This window comes from Sminthopsis crassicaudata, chromosome 4 (genome assembly GCF_048593235.1).
Source record: "Sminthopsis crassicaudata isolate SCR6 chromosome 4, ASM4859323v1, whole genome shotgun sequence".
NCBI classification, from domain to species: Eukaryota; Metazoa; Chordata; class Mammalia; order Dasyuromorphia; family Dasyuridae; genus Sminthopsis; species Sminthopsis crassicaudata.
The window spans coordinates 374,423,882-374,448,149 of record NC_133620.1 but is presented as its reverse complement, the minus strand read 5'-3'; the positions used below and the strand labels follow the sequence as shown (position 1 = coordinate 374,448,149).

The 24,268-nt window shown below is 35.4% G+C and overlaps 1 protein-coding gene across 1 annotated transcript; it reads right to left on the bottom strand.

Moving 5' to 3' along the window:
* Window positions 1-7,743: 7,743 nt before the first annotated feature.
* On the bottom strand, window positions 7,744-22,843 carry CD5L (CD5 molecule like). The gene is made up of 6 exons (XM_074262239.1): window positions 22,726-22,843; window positions 21,866-21,892; window positions 16,365-16,679; window positions 13,433-13,759; window positions 9,554-9,874; window positions 7,744-8,175 (listed from the first exon to the last, which is right to left on the bottom strand). Exons 1-6 carry the CDS (start codon window positions 22,751-22,753, stop codon window positions 8,168-8,170), a joined length of 1,026 nt encoding a protein of 341 aa, XP_074118340.1. The 5' UTR covers window positions 22,754-22,843; the 3' UTR covers window positions 7,744-8,167.
* Between the last annotated feature and the right edge of the window lie 1,425 nt (window positions 22,844-24,268).

Genomic DNA, 24,268 nt, shown 5'->3' with positions numbered 1-24,268 from the left:
TGCTATGTTGAAGATACCCAATTCAATCAGAATACATCTTCATACAGTATCATTGTTGAAGTGTATAATGATCTCCTAGTTCTGCTCATTTCACTCAGCATCAGTTCATGTGAGTCTCTCCTAGGCTCTCTGTATTCATCCTGCTTGTCATTTCTTACAAAGCAATAATATTTCATAACATTCATATACCATAATCTACCCAACCATTCTCCAATTGATGGGCATCCATTCATTTTCCAGTTTCTAGCCACTATAAAAAGGGCTGCCACAAACATTTTGGCATATACAGGTCCTTTTCCCTTCTTTAGTATGTCTTTGGGATATAAGCCCAGTAGTAGCACTGCTGGATCAAAGGGTATGCACAGTTTGATAACTTTTTGGGCATATTTCCAAATTTCTTTCCAGAATGGTTGGATTCTGTCACAACTCCACCAATTTTCCCACATCCCCTCCAACATTTATCATTATTTTTTCCTGTCATCTTAGCCAATCTGACAGGTGTGTAGTGGTATCTCAGAGTTATCTTAATTTGCATTTCTCTGATCAATAGTGATTTGGAACACTCTTTCATATGAGTGGAAATAGTTTCAATTTCATCATCTGAAAATAGTCTGTTTATATCCTTTGACCATTTATCAATTGGCAAATGGTTTGATTTCTTATAAATTAGAGTCAGTTCTCTACATATTTTGGAAATGAGGTCTTTATCAGAACCTTTAACTGTAAAAATGTTTTCCCAATTTGTTATTTCCCTTCTATTCTTGTTTGCACTAGTTTTGTTTGTACAAAAGCTTTTTAATTTGATGTAATCAAAATTTTCTATTTTGTGATCAATAATGATCTCTAGTTTTCTTTTGGTTACAAATTCCTTTCTCCTCCACAAGCCTGAGAGGTAAATTATCCTATGTTCCTCCAATTTATTTATGAACTCATTCTTTATGCCTAAATCATGGACTCATTTTGATCTTATCTTGGTATGTGGTGTTAAGTGCCTAATTTCTGCCATACTAATTTCCAGTTTTCCCAGCAGCTTTTGTCAAATAATGAATTCTTATCCAAAAAGTTGGGATCTTTGGGTTTGTCAAACACTAGATTGCTATAGTTGTTCACTATTTTGTCCTGTGAACCTAACCTATTCCACTGATCAACTAGTCTATTTATTAGCCAATACCAAATGGTTTTAGTGACTGCTGCTTTATAATGTAGTTTTAGATCAGGTACAGCTAGGCCACCTTAATTTGATTTTCTTTTTCATTAATTCCCTTTAAATTCTTGACCTTTTGTTCTTCCATATGAATTTTCTCATTATTTTTTTCTAGGTCATTAAAATAGTTTCTTGGGAGTCTGATTGGTGTATCAGTAAATAAATAGATTAGTTTGGGGAGTATTGTCATCTTTATTATATTTGCTTGGCCTATCCAAGAGCATTTAATGTCTTTCCAATTATTTAAATATGACTTTATTTTTGTGACATTTTGTAATTTTGCTCATATAATTCCTGACTTTCCTTTGGCAGATATATTCCCAAATATTTTATACTATCGACAGTTATTTTGAATGGAATTTCTCTTTGTATCTCTTGCTGTTGGATTTTGTTGGTGATGTATAAAAATGCTGAGGATTTATGTGGATTTATTTTGTATCCTGTAACTTTGCTAAAGTTGTGAATTATTTCTAATAGCTTTTTAATAGAATCTCTAGGGTTCTCTAAGTATGCCATCATATCATCTGCAAAGAGTGATAGTTTGGTTTCCTCATTACCTACTCTAATTCCTTTAATCTCTTTCTTGACTCTTCTTGCTGAGGCTAGCATTTCTAAAACAATATTGAATAGTAATGGTGATAGTGGGCAACTTTGTTTAACTCCTGATCTTACTGGGAAAGGTTCCAGTTTATCCCCATTACATATGATGCTTACTGATGGTTTTAAATATATGCTCCTGACTATTTTAAGGAATAGTCCATTTATTCCTAAACTCTCAAGTGTTTTTAACAAGAATGGATGTTGGATTTTATCAAATGCTTTTTCTGCATCTATTGAGATGATCATATGGTTTTTGTTAATTTGATTATTAATATGGTCAAATATACTAATAGTTTTCCTAATATTAAACCAACCCTGCATTCCTGGTATAAATCCTACTTGATCATGGTATATTATCCTGGGGATGATTTTCTGTAGTCTTTTTGCTAATATCTTATTTAAGATTTTAGCATCAATATTCATTAAGGAGATTGGTCTATAGTTTTCTTTCTCAGTTTTCAACCTACCTGGTTTAGGTATCAGTACCATGTCTGTGTCATAAAAGGAATTTGGTAGGACTCCTTCATTCCCTATTTTTTCAAATAGTTTATATAACATTAGAGCTAATTGTTCTTTAAATGTTTGATAGAATTCACATATAAATCCATCTGTTCCTGGGGATTTTTTCTTCTTCCTCTGTTAATCTGGGAAGCCTATATTTTTGGAGGTAGCCATCCATTTCACTTAGGTTATCAAATTTATTGGCATAAAATTGGGCAAAGTAACTCCTTATTATTGTTCTAATTTCCTCTTCATTGGTGGAAAGTTCCCCTTTTTCATTTTTAAGATTAACAATTTGATTTTCCTCTTTCCTTTTTCTGATCAGATTTACCAAAGGTTTATCTATTTTATTGGGTTTTTTTTTCATAAAACCAACTCTTAGTTTTATTTATTAATTCAATAGTTTTTTTACTTTCAATATTATTAATTTTTCCTTTTAATTTTAGAATTTCAAGTTTAGTATTTGTTTGGGGGTTTTAAATTTTGTCTTTTTCTAGCTTTTTAAATTGCAAGCCCAATTAGTTGATCTTCTCTTTCTCTATTTTATTCAAATAAGCCTCTAAAGATACAAAATTTCCCCAAATTACTGCTTTAGCTGCATCCCACAAATTTTGGTATGATGTCTCATCATTGTCATTATCTTGAGTGAAATTATTAATTATGTCTATAATTTGCTGTTTCACCCAATCATTTTTTAAGATGAGATTATTTAGTTTCCAATTACTTTTTTGATCTATTTACCCCTAACTTTTTGTTGAATGTAGTTTTTATTGCATCATGATCTGAAAAGAAAGCATTTTATTCTGCCTTCCTGAATTTAATTTTGAGTTCTTAATATATGGTCAGTTTTTGTATAGGTTCCATGAATTGCTGAGAAGAAAGTATACTCCTTTCCATTACCATTCAATTTTCTCCAAAGATCTATCATACCTATTTTTTTCTAATATTCTATTTACCCCTTTAATTTCTTTCTTATTTGTTTTGTGGCTTGATTTATCTAATTCTGATAGTGCAAGGTTGAGATCTCCCACTATTATAGTTTTGCTGTCCATTTCTTCTTGCAACTCTCTTAACTTCTCCTTTAGGAAGTTAGATGCTATATCACTTGGTGCATATATGTTTAGTATTGATATTGCTTCATTGTCTGTGCTACCCTTTAGTAGTATATAGTTTCCTTCTTTATCTCTTTTAATAAGATTAATTTTTGCTTTTGCTTGATCTGAGATAAGGATGGCTACCCCTGTTTTTTTTACTTTACCTAAAGCATAATAGATTCTGCTCCAACCTTTTACCTTTACTCTGTATGTATCTCCCTGCTTTAAATGTGTTTCTGGTAAACAACATATTGTAGGGTTCTGACTTTTGATCCAGTCTGCTATCTGCCTCCACTTAATGGGAGAGTTCATCCCATTCACATTTACAATTAAAATTACTAATTCTGTATTTCTTGCCATCATACTATCCCCAGATTTTTTTTCCTTTCCCCCCCTGAACCCCTTCCCCAATATTAAACTGATGGAGCCCCACTTGCATCATGCAGCCTTCCCTCTTTAGTGTCTCTCTCATCTCCCTTTAAATCCCTTCCCCTCCAACTCTGATGAGAGTAAGATTCACACAGTGTTCCTCCCCTTCTCTAAATTCCCTCAGATGTGATAGGTTTTCTTTGCCTCTTCATAGGATGCAGTTTCCCTCTTTTGATTTCCCCCTTTTCCCTTTTTCTGACACTATCCTCTTTCCATTTCTACTTCCCTTTTTTATGTTATATCAGTAAAATCAAATTATACATGTACTCTTTATGTATATCCACAATAGAAATACAGTTCTCAAGAGTTCCTTTTACCTTTTTGTGCTTCTCTTGAGTCCTATGATTGGAGATCAAATTTTTTCTTTAGATCTGGTTTTTAACTTAGAAACAAATGAAATTCATCTGTTTCATTAAATGTCCATCTTCTTCCATGGAAGAAAATGCTCAGCTTGGGTAGTTTATTCTTGATTGCATTTCAAGTTCTTTTGCCTTTCGGAATATCAGATTCCAGGCCTTTCGATCTTTAATATGGATGCAGCCAGATCTTGAGTGACCCTTATTGTGGTACCTCAGTATTTGAATTGTTTTTTTCTTGGCTGCTTGTAATATTTTTTCCTTTCCTTTTTGGCCACAATATTCTGCAAAGGTTTTTTGTTTTTGTTTTTGTTTTTGTTTATTTGTTTGTTTTGGTTTTGGTTTTGGTTTGGTTTGGTTTGGTTTGGTTTTTTTAGGGTCTTTTTCAGAAGGTGTTCGATGAATTCTTTCAATGCCTATTTTCCCTTCTGGTTCTGTTACCTCTGGGCAGTTCTCTTTGATGATTTCCTGTAAAATAGTATCTAGGCTCTTTTTTTATCATTATTTTCTGGAAGTCCAATAATCCTCAAATTATCTCTCCTAGATCTATTTTCCAGGTCTGTTGTTTTCCAAGTAGATATGTAATATTTCTTTCTATTTTTTCTTTTTTTTTTTTTTTTTGGTTTTACTTAACTGATTCTTGATGTCTCAAGGAATCATTTGTTTTTCTTTGTTCTGATTTTTAATGAGTTATTTTCTTCATTAGCTTTTTTTACTTTTTGTATATGTCCAATTGAGTTTTTAAATGAGTTGTTTTGCTCTATGGAGTTTTTTTTCCATTTCACTAATTTTTTTTTAGTGAGTTATTTTCTTTTTCCAGTTCACAAATTCTACTTTTCTGGGAGTCCTTTATCTTTTCCAATTCACATTTCAGAAAGTTGTTACTCTCTTGCATAGATTCTCTTTCCTTTCTCCATTTTCTTCTAGCTCTCTTTTAAGATTTTTAATAGTCTCTTCTAGGAGAGCCTTTTGTGTTGAGGACCAACAATTTTCTGGTGACTGTCTGCTATTAGTCTCCTCCGAGTTTAAAACCTGCTCTCTTTCTGTATAGAAGCTATCAATTGTCCTTTAAAATTTTTTTACTCATTTTTTAAAGCCTGTAGGGTCACCTTCTTCTGCAGAACAAGGATAGGTGTATGGACGGCCTGTCAACTGGCTACAAAGAGTGGCCAGGTGTGTGAGTGCTCTGGGAAATAGTTCCCCAATGGTAATGACTCAGGCCTTCATGGCCCAGCTCGGGGGGGGGGGGGGGGCGGGGGGGGACCCTGCTAAGAACCCTGCTATGTGTATTAATAACTGCCCTGAGGCAAGAGGCTGAATAGTGAAAGTGTCACTCCCCAATCCAAAGCCTGTTGTGGGGCTGTGGGTATTAGCAGCTGACCAGGGAATAGCCTTGCACAGACTAGAAGTGTCTCTGCCTCGCAAGCACAGTTACACTGAAAGTTCTGTTGCCCCAGGCTGAGCCCCCACACTGTGCAGATTAGAGGCTGCCCCAGGCTGCACCCCCCTGCCATGTAGATTTGCAGCTGCCCTGGCCATGCTACAGTGTGCAGCTGCACAGTTGCACTGGTCTATGATGAATCACTTCTGGTTTGGGGAGGGGGTGGTACAGCCAAATCCTGTTAGGTTCTGGTGTTTTTAGAGTACCCTGTACCTCTGGCTCTAATCTCTCTGCTGGTCCACTGCTTTACAATCAAGGTAAAGCAGTCAACCTATGGTAGAGTCATTTCCACTACTCTTCTAACCACAGAGACTACCCCTGTCCCTGGTCCGCTCAGGATGCTGCTAGTCTTTCTTATCTCCCTGCTTGCCACTGGTCTCTTCCTGCCCCTCAGGACAAACCTGTTCTGGTGGTCCTCCGGATTATCTTCAGTTGGTAAGTCATTGTACCTTTAATCTTTGTGAATTTCACCAGTCAAGCACTATTTTTGAGACTGAATTCAAAGATTGGTAGTGAGGGCATGAGAGGAACTTAAAGAGTCTTGTGTGCTTTCTCTACCATCTTTGTTCCTCTGTTCTACTCTTCACCTCAATCCTTTCCACAGCCTCCAATTAGCCTCCTCTAAAGACATTTTTCTAAGCAGTGTCCCAATGAGTATCTTCAATGTTATCATCTGCTTCTTTCTTTTTTTTTTTTTTGGTCAACAGTGATCCCTTCAGCTTGAGCAGTAATTGTGTCACCATAACTCTAAGGAGCCATTATCAACCAGGTCCTTTATTTCCTCAATGAGTGACTAGAATTCAGTAAGAATTACAAAGGGTGAAGCTATTAATACTAAAGATCTGTGGTCAAATTGGGAAAAGAAGACTCTTAGATGGAGAATTTCTTCTTATTGGTTTCTTTGATTCTCAGTAGGGAACTGGCTCTTACTGAACACTATGTATGAAGACAAAAACAAGTCTGTGCCAATTTCCTCTAGGAGATTTTCCTATTTCCTGATTCTTACTTTCTCATATTATGAGATCCTGGATCAAGCTCAATAATCCTCATCCCCATTTCTCGGCTTCCTCCTAAAAGGGTAGCTGAGAAGGGCACTGAAATTGGAATCAGAGTTGATTAGTTGGAATTTGATCTCAGCATAAGCACTAATTATCTAGGTGACCCTTAGTTACTCATTTAACCTCTTTTTATTTCAATTTCCTTATTTGTGTGTAGAGAGTCAGTACTCTGAAGAAGCATATTTTAAACAAGGTATTAACTCAGTGGAATTGATAAGACAATGGTTATCTAGTTTAGCATGGTGATTAATAGTTCTCTAGTTCAGTACATGTAATTAGTACTTAATATAGTTCTACAAGATTGACACCTATTCTACAAGATTGACACCTACGATGATGTAATAATAATAGAATATATAAGAGTCAACAAAGACTGGAGGAGAGAGACATTCCATCTTCATCAGCCTTATGGTGGCTGACCTGTCCTCCTGCTTCCCCCACTGAAACCAAGGCCCATCTGAAGGGCCTCCAGAAAAGAGATAGACTGTTAGGGAGACAACAAAGACTTTTGGACTTCCTCACCTGACTATTCTTGTAGTGATTACTCAGCTGAAACATCAGGTGTTATCAATATTTTTGTGTCACGAATCTTTTTGGCAATCTGGTAAAATCTACAGATTCTTCAGGATGTCTTTAAATACATAAAGTAAAATCTACAGGGTTACAGAGGAAATCAATTATATTGAAACACAATTGTCAAACTATTTTTTAAAATTTGCAGAAATTTTGCAATCTCATAGTCAAGAAACCCTTTATTATTAAAAGCGATTCAAAAGATACATACAAATTGGAGAGAAGGATCTTTCATTATAATTACATCAATATTTTTCAGAATGAATGCAGTCCTGGAATTCAAGATAGCTATACTCTAATAAATGTTCCACTCCAAGCCAAAGCTTTATCTCTAAGCATGGATCTAAAATCTTAAGACTCCAGGGGAGGCAAGAGCCCCTGCTATGATGAGATCTGAAGCTCTGAGTAGAATCAAAGAATCTCAAAATGCTTGCAAGGAAATATTATCAATGTTTCCTTATAGTCTAGATAAAAGAGACATACCCAGTTTCCATTGATGCTTTTATTACTTCACATGCACAAGTCTTGTTTTGACAACTCAACAAGGAAAAGTACCAATAAGGTGGGAACTGGAGGATCCCAAATGGGATCAAAAGAGAGAAAGAAAGTTAGAGAATCTGTGATATGAGGTCTCCAGTGAAAAGAAGATACTAGAAATATCAGTAACTCAACTTCCTAGCATGTTTATCCTTTCTCTTTTCTCATACATTATGACTTCAAGAAGAAATGAAAGAGTTGATCTCAGACTAACAGATTCTCTGGTCCAGGTTGGAAGACTCCTTGATAGGAGTGAGGAAGAAATAATGAAGCCTTCTGATGCATCAGAAGCCACAGGAGAGATGGAATCCATAAGTTTGGCAGGAGACATTCCTGAGATTGGTCCCAGCTCTAGGCTCCAAAGAAGGATCCTGCTATTTTTCTGTAAAGAAGACAAGACAGTAAGTGAGGGAGCTGTGAGGAGGGGCGGGGAAGAACGTTGGTCTGATGGAGTGAAGAGTACTATATTGGGAGGCAAAAGACATAAATCTGAATTTCAGGTGACAATCTATCTGGGATTTGTTCTCATTTAGAAAATGGAGGGAGGTGTATTTTGGGGGAGAGGGAGAATAGCTGAATTTGAAGTTCCCTTTTAGTTCAAAATGCAATAGTTCTTATGGATTACTCTCTGTTAGACTAAAGGACTAGGTCATAGAAAGGAACCATCCCTAAAGTCCCCGCTCACTGCTCTCATTATATCTATTCCATATCAAAAACACGTGGTGCAGAGCCTACAGGATGCACTTGACTGTCTCCTAAAATGATTATAAATTATAACTCTTAATTTTTATGACAAGTACAATTGGAACAATTCACTTATTCTTTCTGAGCCTCAATTTTCTCAATTGTAATATGAAGATAGTAATACTGTCACTACTCATGTCACAAAATTTTGTGAGGGCTCTAATGGACTTTAGATATAGTAATGATTGTTATTGATATCACAACATTGTCATATCTGGATCCCAGAATTGGGTATTTGATACAGAAGTCCAGAGCACCAGCCAATCTCCTGATCTTATCCTCAGAATAAGGGATATCATGAGACTTAGAGTATTTCTGAGTGTCTATTCCCCACTCATATAACTTCTAATCCTTATGCTTGCAATTTTATTCCTATTGAAGAGCAGAGCCTCCAGAGAGGGAGGAGATTGGGACTACTAGATGTCCTCAGATAGGGCCTTTCTTCAAATCATTCAACCACTGGAGGCTTTGAAGGATTATGGTTAGGTATTCTCACTTCATTGTCCTGGGAATTTCCATTCTACACAAATAGGAAATAGGTTTTTCTATAAGGCCTTCTACAAATAGAGTCCATGGAACTCCAGGAAGTAAGGGTAGGGTTTTAGCCCTTTCTCATTATCTTGTTTGGAATTCATTTGGAAAAGAGAACAAACTTCAATGGAAAAATAGTACTACATAATCAGAGAGGTAACTTAGCTCTGTAACTATATAACTTCAAATTAATCATTTCTTCCCCCTGTGCCTCAATTTCTTTATCTGTAAAAAAGAAAGGGGTAAACTAGACAGGCTTTGTTGATTTTGTGACTGTCATTTCTCCCCCTTCTTCAACTCCAGCTATTAGTAGAGTTTAATAGCCACTAGTACATCAAAGAGATGATGGATGCGTTCATGGAGTTGAGCATTCTAGGGGTGAGACAGTGGATCAAGTTGAGCTTAAAAGGATAATTTTTTCTACTACTATTAGTTGAAATCACTCCTCTACCCCACCCTGGGCTCCCCTTGCTCCTCAGACGTACCAGAACATAACACAGAAATATCCTCTCGGTGGGTACAGTCATGGTAGCCCCAGAAGCGATGTTGACATTGTATTAAGGATGTCTCTGTACCCTGGCAGTGGACGTCATCCAACCAGATCGGACCTTTCCCAGGGCCAAAACTCTTTCTGGTTCGGGGCTTCTGGGAGAGGGCCTTGCCACAGTTCAACTCCTGGCAAACCACCTGATCCTCCTTTTTCCCCCAGCCATCATTACAAACAGAGCCCCAAAAACCTTTGTGGAGCACCTCCAGACGACCTGAACACTTGCTTTCTCCATCCACCAGTCTCAGGGCAAATTGTTCTGGAAGGAAAGAGAGAAATGAATAAGCAGTAGATGTTGTAAACCTAAGGGCCTGGAGACATATTTGTGTCCATTTTTCTTTCCCCTACAATTCCCCTACAATAATCCCCTTCTTTTTCCTTAATAATATTAGATTTCAATAGCAATGTGATTCTAACTTGACAATTGAAAGAAACCTCAGAGATCATACAGTCCATAAGAGTAACTAATACTAATAGACAAATTCATATTCATTGCTTAATTTGATCCTCACAGTCCTCTGGAATGGCCACAAACCAGAGATAGGATTGATATTTGGAAGGAATGTTAGAAATGATCTCATTTTTAACCACCACCTTTTATGGGTGAGGAAACAGGCCCCAGAAGTTTAAGGTTCATGCCCCAAATAACATTGGTAGTAACAGAACCAAGATTCAAAATCTGTCCTGTTGTCAATCACAGAGCCTATTTCTTTAAGACACACACTCTTTCAAGTAATATGCAGGTCAAGTATTCTTATCATCATTATACAGAGACTCAGAGAGAAAAATAAGAGCATACTGTTGTGACAAACAATGGGATTTTTATAGTTGACTATAGGCTGAATATAGGCTATAATTGAATCTTGCAGCATGTATGATCTTGGGCAAGTAAGAACACTTCTAGGAGCAGTAACAAGATCTCTCAGGAAAGTGAGATAACAGTAGATAGAGCATTGTATCTGGAATGATGATCTGAGTTCAAATAGGTTCTCAGGTTAGCTGCATGCAAATCAAAAACCTTTGTGTGTATTATTTTTTTCACCTATAAAGTGGGGATAATAATAGGGACCATCTCCCAAATTGTGGTAAGGATTAAAAGCGATATTTGTAAAGCACCTAGCACAGAGCCTGGCACAAAATAGGCACTTAGTAAATATTTCTTTTTTCCTTCCCTCCCAATGTTCGTAGCTAGGGAGTGTTTAAAGCTGTGCTCAGTCTACTATACCATAGTTAGTTGATTGTTATGAGGATCAGATGTAAAACATTAGGCACTAAGTAGGTACTTAATATGATTTTTTTCCTCCCCTAATTCTCTTCTAATTAATAAAATGGAAAAAAAATTGACTAGAGTCAAAGTTTCTCAATAAGTACTAGAGACCCCACAACCCCTTCAGAAGGTCCAAGAGGTTCAAACTATTCTTATAATAGTGGTTTTATTTCTAGTATAAATATTGCCCTTTAAGATATTTGCATAATAATATCAAGATGTTTTAATTTCTATTGTAATAATTATCAAAAGATATAAGCCATATTACCAAGAAAAATCCCTTAAGGAAGGGGATTATCCTTAATAATCTAAGACCACCCGGAAGCCTGGATCTATTTATGTGGAGCTAGAAGAAGAGAAGACTCCATGAGGAAAAGATAGAAATCTTTGAACATTTTAAAGGCTGTCATATGAAAGAAATATCAAAGTCATTTTGTTTGGTCCCTGTGGTAAGTACTTGCAATGGATAGAAGCTGGAAATAGGCAATTTTGGATATCATGTAAGGAAAAATTTCCTAATAATTAGAGCAGTCCCAGATCATAATGGTTGGCCTGAAGAAGAAATAGATTCCCATTCATGTGAACAAGATTGGATGATTGTTTATTAGCTTGTGAGCATCTTGTATGTTGTTGAAGTGTGGAGTCAACAAGATGGGTACCAAAAACTCTTGAAACAATAGTGTAGAGGGCCAGGAGGTAAGAATCCATTCCAGGTCTTGAATCTTACAATAACATGATTCACTAAAACTCCCTTTTCTTCTTGAAATAGCAGACTGCTTATAAATATAATAACTTAATAATCTAGCAACTGAAGCAAAATGCAAATACTACTCCATGAATTAAAGGCAAACATTTGAATTTAGGACAGGAAAAACAGCCCACAATGAGACTAAAGGCATTTGGGAGAAAGATACTTGAGACAATGGTATAATAAACTTTACTCTGGTGTGTAGCTCAACTATTTATATCTTTAAGTAAACAAGATCCAGGCCTTAATCATTTACATCTCAGTAGATTTTGTTTGGTTATGGAACTTCAAAAGAGTGTACTTTGTATCAAATCTATAAGCATTCAAGGTATATATATTTTTGGTCCCAATCAATAAAATTTGAAGAGTTCTAATTGAATTTTTTCACCTGGCCTCCTGACTGTCATACCCTTCATTTACTACAGGATCTGGACTTTAACACAATAGATTTCAGAAATTTTGTGACCTAGTTTGTGTCCTTTGTTTATACCACATGCCAACCTTCTGCTAGAATGTTATTCTCACATTTATATGCTCTGGAAAGTCATTTATAATTTGCCTATAGGCAGGTCTTGATTATTGCAAATAATGAATCCCCTGAAGTAGACATATGCATTTAGGATCATGGTCATTAATGGTATAATTATGTAAATTATTGGGGGTTGATTCTAGCCCAATAGAGATGTGCAGTGGATATTTATATAATATAAGTATAATTTACATATAATTATTTCATTTTTACTAATTGGAGCCAGACTATAGCTAGGAATGATGTTTCCCTCTCAGACTTTGCATAGCATTTTCTATCTCTCCTGGGTGATTATTGTTTATCATGTTTTATTTCAGTTATTGGTGAATATATTATATTTTTGGCACTGATTGTAGTCTCATAAACCTCATATCTGATTCCCCCATAGCCAAGAATAGCACTTCTAAAAGAGTAAGCTTTAATAACAGTTTATCACTTAAGAGATGAACTTTTATTCTTTCCTGACACAAGCTTCAGCATGAATTTCTGTGGTTTAAAAATTGTCACAATCCACAATAAATAATAAATATCTTGCATTTATATAATGATTTTAGTTTTGTGACCCTTATAACAACATTGTGAAGTAATAATAATAACATCATAGCCAGCATTTTATGGCACTTTAAAGAATGTTTTAGGAGCATGGGGACCATTAAAAAGAATGTAATGAAAATCTCATAGACAAATGACTTCATGGTTTAGCTAAGACAGATTTTTCATCTTTTTTGTGTGGTAGACCTTTCTGGTATTTTGGTAAAATCTAGGGACTTTTTCTCAGAATAATGTTTTTGAATGCATAAAATAAAATACATGGGAATACAAAAAAAATTTTGAAACACAATTAGCAAAACATTAAACAAATAAAAACAAGACAAATTCACAGATCACATATTTAAAAACTCTGAACTGGGAGAAAAGGTTCACCAATTCCATGCAAATACTTCCTTAAAGAAAGCAAAGAAACTTTCTGAATGACTGAGAGAAAATGATCTCTTATGAACTTTTTGTTACAAGAATACTTAAAATAGACAAGATCCAAAGGAATGATTTAGAGTTGATTGTGAGTAAATATGTAATAAGTTTGGACTTCAACACCATTCAGAAACTACCATTAACTGATCTCCATATCCTCCTTCCCACCTTTCTTCTAAAGGCAATGTGTTCCATTCCTAAAAAAGGGAATCAAGTGTTCATCCTCCTAAGGTTCCCAAAACATAATAGATTGATTGAATTAGATTTAAACAAAGTTAGGCACCAGAATTCCAGGAATTACCTTCACAATAGACCCAGGTATCATCCTTATGGGTACAGTTGTTATTCTCCATGGGTACAACTGGACAGTCCCTCAGGGACTCTTCTGACCCTTGGCATTTCACTTGGCCTGGCCAGATGTCTCCTGTGCCCTGTTGATTCTTGTTACAACAACCCTTGGTCAGGATGGCTCTTCCACAGCCCAGTTCCTGACAGAGTATCTTGGCATGCTGGAGGGTCCAGTCTGCTTTGCACACAGTACCCCACTTTTCAGCATATTTCACCTCCACTCGGCCAATACAGTGAGTAGGGCCATCAACCAGTCGAAATTCTTCAATATTTAGAGGTTCTTAAAAATAAGATAATGAAAATTACCCAAATGTTAGGACTATAATCTTGCATCCACTTTTTAGCAACAATTTGTGTATTTGTTTTGACTATTCACAGATTTTTACATCTATTATTTCACTGGCTTTTCCCAATAATCCTATAAGGTGTGAGTAGATAACATTCTCAACTTGCAGATTGGAAAAATAAGGCCAAAGGTTGTTAGTTCCTAGGCACTGTTGATTCTGTAGGGATTTAAAATTAGAGGTTTTAAATAATAAAAACAAAAATGGTAGAATCACCTAGCTATATCTTTGGATGAAGAATTGGAAGTGATCATAGAGTTCATTTAATAATCCCTCCATTTTACAGAAGAGAAAATTAAGGACAAGAGAATTTAAGTGAATTGACTATGTTTCCGAAGATTATAGGGTCATAGTTTTAAGGCTGTATGTGACCTTTGAGATCTGGTCTAATACCATAGTTTTATAGGGATTCCTCATTAGAGAATTTAAGTGACTAGTCCAAGGTCAAACAGAGAGTAAATAGTAGATATAGAATTTAAACCCAAGAACTTTAACTTCAAAAAGCATTCTTCCTACCACAATATCATGCCAAGACTTTTTTCTACTCCACCAGACTAACCTCTCAACTTTAGGCAAGATGTTCACTTTTTTAGAAGCCTCATATGTATGGGCTTCACCTCTGTCTGACCAGACAGTGCTAACCTCCATTTCCTTCTTATTTCCAAATCCTTTTGATTTTGTAATTGGCTCACATGCCTAATTCTTCATCTCCTGATACCTATTTTTTCACATCCTGACTTGTTTCCCCTTCTCCAACTGAACACTTTTTGACTTGCATTTGAGGGTCTGCAATTCTCACTCTGCATGTTTTTCCTTAGTTTGATGCTGCTTTTTGTGGGAAGGAGGGATCATGGGCAACTCCAGTGCAAGCCACAGCTATTTTCTGTGACCCCCTAAAACTCAGAGATAATCTAGTCCATTCCTCTCACCTAGGGAATGAGACTCAGAAAGGGAAAACTACTTATCCAAAATCTTATAGCTAATAAATGGCATCCTTGGAAATGGTGGGACTTAAAATGCCTAATGTGGAAATATGTTTTACATGATAGCATGTACATTGTCTAAATCAAATTGCTTACCATCTCCAGAATGGAGAGAAGAAATGAAGTGAGGGAATTTAGAACTCAAAATTAAAAACAAAAAACAGCCTAATGTTAAAAATTGTTTATAATTGAGGGAAAATGTTCTTTAAAGGGAAAAAAAAGGAATAGATGGGACTTTAATACACATCTTTCAACTAGGATTCTTACTTTATTTAAAGCAATATAGCATGGTCTTGGAGAAGAAAGAATAGACATAAACCCAGGAAACTTCAATGCTCATGAAATATACATTTATTCATGGGGGAATGTGTATAATATATCTTAGGAATATGTGTTAAATGGATATAAGTTTTTTAATATATATGTATCTTGTTCTTCCCAACAAAACTGTGTGAAGTTCTTCCTTTTACTCTTCCTTTTACTGTCATTCCCTGACTGGATGACACATATAAAATATGAAGTAGATAGGCATATATATATACATATGTATATATGTACACATATGTATCTATGTGTATATATATATGTTTGTGTGTAGATATAGATATATACACAAATATATATACATTGAGCAATCTTGAGCTGGATCAGGTTATTTAATTAATGAAAGCTCTCTCCAGGATGTGGATATTGAAAGGATTATTATGGGTGTGAGGTCAACTAGGTACATTGGAGACACTGACTGGCCAAGAATCAGGATGATTCCTCTTCCTGAGTTCAAATATAACTTCAGATACATACTAGCTATGTGATCTTGGACAAGTCACTTAACCCTGTTTGCCTCAGTTTCTTCATCTATAAAATGAACCAGAGAAGAAAATGGCAAAGCAATCCAGTATTTTTACAAGAAAATCCCATAAATAAAAACATGGAGAATCACTCATGATTGAAATGACTGAAAAATAACAAACATGGGTATGGGTGAGTCATAGGTTGAATTGTAAAACTAGGAAGAGTGGGGAGAATGAATTGGGTTAAAGATTCTTCCATGGAGTATTGTATAGGATTCTACACTGGTGATCTGGAAGGGAGATCAGGTATTATCATAACCCAATAAGTTTTCCAACAAGGAAAAAGTCTCAGACTCGACAAGATTTGTTCAATGTCACAGTAGACCTTGGTCAGAGTAGAAAATAGATAACAAAAATATAAGTATATAAGTAAACATGGAGGGGATGAAACCTGAATAGTCAGCATCTTGTGGAAAGACTATTGATTTGGAGTCAGGAGACTTGCTTTCACATTACAACTTTCATACTCATCAGTTGTGTAGTGCTCAACAAATCTGTTACTTTCTCTCAGTGTCTGTTTCTTCAACTATAAACTGAAGATAACAATAACTCATATTACCTCATAGAACTGATATGAGGAAAGATTTTGTAAACCTTAAAGTCACCATAAGAATTATTATTAAAATTATAATAACAATAATTATCATTAGTATGTTTTTATTAAACTCAGGTCATCCTAAGCCTTCAGTTGATCATTAATAACTCACCTTTACAGATTGCCCCTGCATCTTCATAATGATCATCACACTCTACAGTATCTTCTTCACATTCTGCCAATGTCTTTTCTGTCCCTTGGCATTTCAGGTTCCAGATGGGTTGGTCTTTGGGGGCTTTTGGTGGAAAGAGTCTGCCAGCCCACACTTTCACAGCTGGTCCACACTGCAACTCCTGGCACACCATAGACACTGTCTTATTCGTCCAATGATCATCACATACAGTACCCCATTGTCCATTCTTCTGCAACTCTACACGACCATTACAACGGTTATGGCCTCCCACTAGGCGCACACCATGAGGGAGGTCTGTAAATGAACAGATCATTGGGAGAGAATGAAAGATATTGAAAATGAAGCCACAGGGAAGATTTATTAGGGAGGTACTCAGCCAGAATCAAAGCTAGAAATTTGGGTCAAGCTGACAAACAATGGCACAACAGGTATAAAAGTCCTTTCAAATTTAACAGAAGTAACTGATTACTTCTGAGGGGGGGGGCAGTTTTAAGCCTCATAGCAAACAGATATATATGCCAAACCTATGTCCCCACAATTGTCACATTAATGATAAAAAGGATGTTAGGGTCACTTAAAGTCACTCTTTCAGAGTTAACAGAGCAGGAAACTGAAGCCTCAAAGCAAGAAGTCATAGAAGAAGGCTAATCCAACTCTTACTGATTGAGGCTGACCTGAGGTGGTGTTTGCGGAGCATCAAAGGGGGAGATTTACAAGCTTTTCCCAATCTACACAATCTATTAGGAGCACTAAAAGAAGTACTTGCTGTCCCAAGGCAGATTGAGGAAGGGGAGAAGGTGGTCCTAATCTATTTAATTATGAAAAATTAGAAGGAATCTGATAGTTTTGTTTCAAATATATTCTGACTGCATGACCCTGAGTAGGTCACTTATGGTAACTCTAAGTGACTAAAAGTTGTCCAATAAGTGCTGACCTATACTGATGGAGTTTCCTTATTAGGAGTTTCCTATAATACTGAAATAGCAGGTACTTCTAATGGTATGCCACAGTTCTCTTTTATTGTCCTGACTCAGTTTCCCTAATTATCCTGACCCAGGCCTGACTCATTTTCTCTAAGTGTTCTGCCTCAGTTGATAATTTCCTGAAAAACCTCCCCTCCCTCTTTATCAGAATATTTGATAAGGATAAAAGACCTTATGTTTTAGAATATCAGAATGCTGCTCCCCATCCCAAGCTATCAGAATATCAGATACCGTCTTATCAAGATGCCTCTCCCCATGTCCGGGGTGCCTCCCCCTATTGTGTCATCCCCTCTCGGGAGGCTCACCCCACTCTGTCAGAGTCTGTTCCCACTCTCAGCACCCTGACTCTGCGCCTGCCTCAGTCTACCCCCTGAATCTGAGCATATGTATAAAGGTCATTGAGAACTCACATTGTTTGCTAGATTCTTGGAGACAATAGTCTCATTCAGTCCTGGGACCAAACCATGGACCCATTTGGTCTCAGTAAATCTCTTCCTTTTAAATAAATTATTAAATACTCTCTAATCTCTTTCTTGCCTCAGTTTCTCTGGCATTACACTAAGGAGATATTTTGCCTAACTCTGTGGCAGCAAGTCTGACAATTAACCAAAATGGATGAATATTTACCAAAAAGTTAATTGCCCAGGTTAAAAGAAGAGGAAATAAAATACTTAAACAGTCCCATTTTAGAAAAAGAAATTGAACAAATCATTAATGAACTCCCTAAGAAAAAATCTCCAAGACCAGATGAATTCACAAGTAAATTCTACCAAATATTAAAGGGCAATTAATTTGAATACTATGTAAACTATTTGAAAAAAATAGACAAAGAAGGTATATTGCCAAATTCCTTCTATGACACAAATATGGCATTCCTAAACCAGGGAAGGCCAAAACAGAAAGAAAATTACAGACCAATCTCCTAATGAATATTGATTTTAAAAAATTTAAATAAAATATTGCCAAAGAGATTACAGCAACTTATCAACAGGAAAATATACTATGATCAAGTAGGATTTATACCAGAAATACAGGGCTGGTTAAATATCAAGAAAATGATTACCATTGTTGAACATATCAATAATAAAACCAACAGAAATCATATGATAATCTCAATAGATGCAGAAAAAGCTTTTGACAAAATACAGCACCCATTTCTATTAAAAACATTAGAGAGCATAGGAAAAAGGGAGCTTTCCCTAAAATAATAAGTTATCTATCTAAAACCAACAGCAAGCATTATTTGTAATGGAAAGAAGATCATTCCCAGTATGATTCGTGGTGAAACAAGGATGCCCATTATCACCATTACTATTCAACACTGTACTCAAAATGTTGGCTTTAGCAATAAGAAAAGTAAAAAGAAATTAAAGGAATTAGAATAGGCAATGAGTTAATAAAACCATCACTCTTTGCAGATAATATGATGATATACTTAGAGAATCCTAGAAAATCATGCAAAACTTATTGGAAATATTTCATAGCTTTAACAAAGTTTCAGGATATAAAATAAAGCCACATAAATCATCAGCATTTCTATATATTACTGACAAAGGTCATCAGCAAGAGATAGAAAGACAAATTCCATCTAAAATTACTGTAGAGAAAATAAAGTACTTGGCAGTCTACTTGCTAAAATAAGTACAAAACACTTCTAACACAAATAAAATCAGATTAAAACAATTGGGAAAATATCAATTGTTCGTGGCTAGGCCAAGCTAATATAGCAAAAATGACAATTCTGCCTAAATTGATCTACTTGTTCAGTGCCATACCAAACTGTCAAAACACTATTTTATAGAACTAGAAAAAACTAACAAAATTCATCTGGAAGAAAAAAAGGTCATGAATTAATGAAAAAAATACAAAGGATAGTAGCTTACCAGTATCAAACCTAAAACTATATTATAAAGCAGGCGGATCAGTAGGATAGATGAAATATACACAATCATGATAATCAAAGACTATAGTAGCAATCTAGTATTTAATAAATCCCCAAATTCTAGCTTCTGGAATAATATTTGACAAAAATTGCTGAGAAAACTGGAAAATAATATATCAGAAACTTGGTATAGACCTACACCTCATACCCCATACCAAGATAAGGTCTGGATATATCTTTGGGTCATAAAGAATGATGCCATAAAAAATTAGGAGAATAACAGATAATAGATCTTTTGAGAAGGAAAAAAATTATGACCAAAGAAGAACTAGAGAACATTATGAAAGGCAAAATGGACAACTTTGATCACATTAAATTTAAAAAGTTTTGTAAAAACAAAACCAATAGAAACAAGATTAAAAGGGTAGTACAAAATTGGGGAAATCATTACAAATAGTATTTCTGATAAAGTTCTCATTTCTAAAATATATAAAGAACTGTGTTAAATTTATAAGAATACAAGTCATTTCCAATTGTTAAATGGTCAAAGGATATGCACAGACAATTTTCAGATGATAAAATTCAAGCCATTTATAGTTATATGAAAAATATTCTAAATCACTATGGATTCAAGAAATGCAAATTAAAACAATTCTGAGGTACTACCTCACAACTCTCATTGGCTAAAATGACAGAAAGATAATGATAAATGTTGGAAGGAATGTGAGAAAACTGAGACACTAATGTATTATTAGTGGAATTGTGAAATGATTCTACCATTCTTGAGTGATCTCATGAGTCATCCGAAGCAATCCCAGTAGACTCTGAACAGAAAATGCCATCTGCATTTAGATTAGAAAAATATCTAAGGAAGCTGAATGTAAATAAACACATGCTATATTAACACCTTTTTTCTGTTGTTGTTTTTTAATCTCTCCCATGGTTTTTCCTTTTTGCTCTGATTTTTCTCTCCTTTCATAAAGCAATGTATATTAAAAATAAATAAACTTACTACAAAAAAAGAGAAAAAAATGGTGGGGTGGATGCTTTGAGGCTGGGGTTGTTATCAGATTCCCAAAGAGATAGTGGAAGGAGTTTTGAACCTGAAGTCACAAGAATTATTTTCAAATTATAGCTGGATTTTAAATCATTTATTTGTTTTCATATCTTGTGCGAGTCATGTAAACTGACTCAATTTGCTCATCAGCAAAATGGATATAGTTATTCTTATTATCATACCAGCTACCTAATGTTTTTCATTATGGTTAAGATTACAAATGTTCAGGAGCTATGAAGAACTTGAGAAAAAGATTGAGCATTAGTAATGGGCTTAAGATCAAGCCAATCATTAAATTTCTCCCCTTGAATAAGGAGGCAATAATAATAATTATATTAGCAGTGTATATAATAATAAAAATGCCTACAAATATATGACACATTACAGATTAAAAAGAAAATTTCACTCTTTACATCCTCCACACAACAATTCTTCAAAGACCAGGGAGAAGACCATTCTGTTCTTTGATTTTGTTAACCTTTACCTCCAATCTATTTCTGCAACCACAATCAGGAACTGAACATCACTGAAAAAAGACCTTGACTGTTTTCTTACTATGTCTTTATATACCCCACTCTTCTTCCTTCTTGACCTGCTTTTATCCCTTTAATTCCACAATGCTCCTTATTCTCCCAGTCCATCAACATCTTTCTGTATTTTCTTGCCTCTGCAGCCAGTCTCTGCTAGATTCTCTGCATAATACCTCAGATTTCTTTGTTCCCCCTCTCCTTCTGAGAAGGAGAGGTGAAGTGACTTTTATTACCTGTTAATTATTTCTGCCTCCTAGACTAATGTCCTTTCCACTACCTCAGCCAGGCTCTTAGTGCTTCTTGGGAATCCTTTTTGTTCAATTTTAGGAAGTTACTCATCATATTGCCCACATGGGCTGATTCAGCCTTTTATTTCACTCTCTTAAAGCCCTATACATTACTATTTATTGTGGTCTGGGGTTGATTTAGGATTATAAAAAAGAAGAACTAAGTAACCTGTGGGGAGAGGAATACCAAAGTGTGCTGGCTGGCCAAAAAAAAAAATGAAATCTGGGATAAGAATCATAGAAGTCTCAGAGATTGAGCATATTTGAGAAATAATCCTGTTTCTTTCATTTTACTAAGATGAAAACTGAGTTCTAGAAAAGAGAAGGAAGTAATGGCCAAATATTAGCCAATAAGGTCGTAGAAAACTCTCATGTTAGGGCCAAAATTTATCAATAATAAGCAATAAGAGAATGAGAATCCATAACCTGACCTGCATCTACAAACTCTCAAGAAATTCTGAACTCAATCAGCCAAATCATCATTTTGTGATGAAAGAATCCTGGGAAGAATTGAAAGGGGAAGAGTTGTGTTTTGTGGAAGAGATTTTAGAGAAATCACTCTCTCCTTCCCCTATTTTTGGTAGTGAAAATAGAAAGTTATTGGGCAAAGACTCTCCTCTCTAATGATTATCCTTGGGCTGTGATATCTCAAATATCTCTCCACAGCTCAAATAAAATTTCCTTTCCTCTAGCTAGGGGATTGATATTTCAGAAGTTCCAAGAACAAATAAAAGTTCTTACCTGAGAAGCCAAGTCCAGGGCCTATGGCTGGGGAAGGAAAGGAAAAGAAAAATGAGTTAATCAAGAAGCATTTATGAACCCTATTCTAGAGCTTGCAATAACTTATTCATAAAAAGGAGATCCAAAGAATCTCAAGTGTTGAGCCTTGTTTTCCAGGTACTTAAAAACTAAAAAACTGTTCTAAGGAAAGCAAGATGTGTACATGAAAACACCCAATATTTGATATAAATTAATGTTACTGGACAAACCATGCTATGATTCCTCATAGAAGGGGAAGATCCCTGGGCCATGCAATACTTTAGGAAAATTTCATAGAAGAGGAAGATTTATTCTACATCTTGAAGGATTCTAACAGACCAAAAGGAATGAGGTGAGAAAGGGAACTATGGAAGCCAAAAAGCAGTCTGGACAAAACCACAAAAAAAGGAAATTAGATAAGATAGAAAAGGTGCACATTTTGTATTTCTTTGCTGTGTTTCTCTCCACCTGTGCCCCAGTCAGTAACTCAATATATTTATTGCATGTCTATTATGCACCAGGCATTATGCTAAGTGCTTCAGACAATCTCTTTGTGCAATTAACAGAAAATAGCCATGGGTGAATTCCTTTAGGACAAAAAAATTAAAATGTAGCACACCTAACTTGGGCAAAATTCTTAAACAAGATAGGAAAATATCTGGTGGTCATATTACATAGTTATATTCAAGGCAAATATAGAACAGAAGTTTGGAGCTTTCTATGTGAGCAGTCTCCCATATATACAATGTGGCCAAGAGTGAATTCCTTGAACCCTGTACCAGGGTATATGCTGTGAGGACTAAGAAATCTAAGGCAGGAAAGAACAAGCTAAGAGCACTTACCAAGTGTCAAGAAGAAGAGTAGAACCATGTTTTGGGTAATATGAGGATAACTAGGGTCAGAAGAATGGTAGAAGGAAGTCTGGAGGCAAGTGGCTAGTGGTTAGCTTGGGCTGAGAGTGGGTAAATAAAGTAGTGTAACCCAGTCTTGGGCTAAAATATATCAGATGATTGGGGGTCAGTGGGTGGAGCTGCATGGAGCTGAGGCTTGCTGAGTCCAGCATATTTCAGGAGGAAGGGAAATAGTGCAAAGAATATAAAAGAGAACAACTTGCCGCTTGGACTTTCTTTCTTTTCATCTTTCTATTTAGATTGTTCCCCTGAAAAGTACAGTGTTGCAAAATCTCTCTGCTATGATTGAGTAAGGGATTCCTATCAAGGATATAGATTACAACAATGATTATGGAATCATTATTGGTCATTCCCTTCTATCAATGTACCACAAGGAATTCTCAACATGGTGGGGGTAATGGTGATCATCTCTTTACCAAAAAAAAAAAAAATAGAAACACTGCTATATTAGATAATCCATAACCTTTGGTCAGATCTTTCCAATTTGCTAGAACTTCTATCATAGCATGGCATCATTTTGGAGACCTCAAAGTTACTGACATGCTAATATGTAGAATGTAGGGCTTCAGGGAAAGAGGTATAGAGTAAACTGTTTGATGATCATTGCTAAATGAAGAAATGACTGAATCAGTGAATAAATTCAAATAAATAAATATGAATTGAATATTATTATTAGAAAAAAATATTTGTAAGCTAATTAACAAGACTTCTTGGAATTTATTGTTTATCAGGGAAGATGGACACCTATTGAAAAATATATAATAATTTTCATTCTAGGGATCAATTTATAGGGAAAGGAGACCAATAAGACTACAGAGAATAGAGTTCATGGCTGAAAGAATCATGGAAGAAAGACTTCATGGATGAAGCAACTATAACAGTAAATAAGGGCCCAAATTAAAAAAAATATGGAGAATAAGATTAGCCCCAAAGAAAAGATATGAAAATATAATTAGTGTTTTGGCAGAGTTTGGGGCACCATTCTGTTTCACCTCAGATTCATTTTCTATATATTGATTAGTTCTGCAGAATATTTTTCTTCCTCCTCTTCCTTCTCCTTCTCTTTCTGTTCCTCCTCTTCTTCCTTCTCCTTTTCTTTTTCCTGCATTTCTTCTTCTTCCTCCTCTTCCTCTTCTTTTTTGTCTCCTTCTTATTGTCTTTCTTTTTCTTCATAATTTTCTTCTCCTCTTTCTTCATCTTCATCATCTTCTTTGTTATAAGAGATGGTTCTCCAGAAGATAGAGGAGGAATTCAGAGGAAAATGTAGATAAAGTAAAAGATATCACTTAAAATCTACTTTTTTTAAGAGAAAAGATAAATTGTGTTCAGTAAAGTGTTTACCAAGGCAAAGAAGCATGCAATATATTTTGTTCTTTATTATTCTGCAGATTTCAGTTTTGATTATTTTGCAGTTGTTATTCTTTCCATTTGCATTGTTATAGACATTGCACATATTTTGTTTTCTTCATGCTCA

Excerpts from the sequence above, each read along its gene's own strand:
- CD5L (XM_074262239.1), bottom strand. The coding sequence starts at position 22,753 with ATGGTTCTACTCTTCTTCTTGACACTTG. Across the intron at positions 16,680-21,865 it reads CCCTGGACTTGGCTTCTCAG|ACCTCCCTCATGGTGTGCGC; the intron begins GTAAGAACTTTT and ends GTTCATTTACAG. Across the intron at positions 13,760-16,364 it reads TGCAGGGGCAATCTGTAAAG|AACCTCTAAATATTGAAGAA; the intron begins GTGAGTTATTAA and ends CTTATTTTTAAG.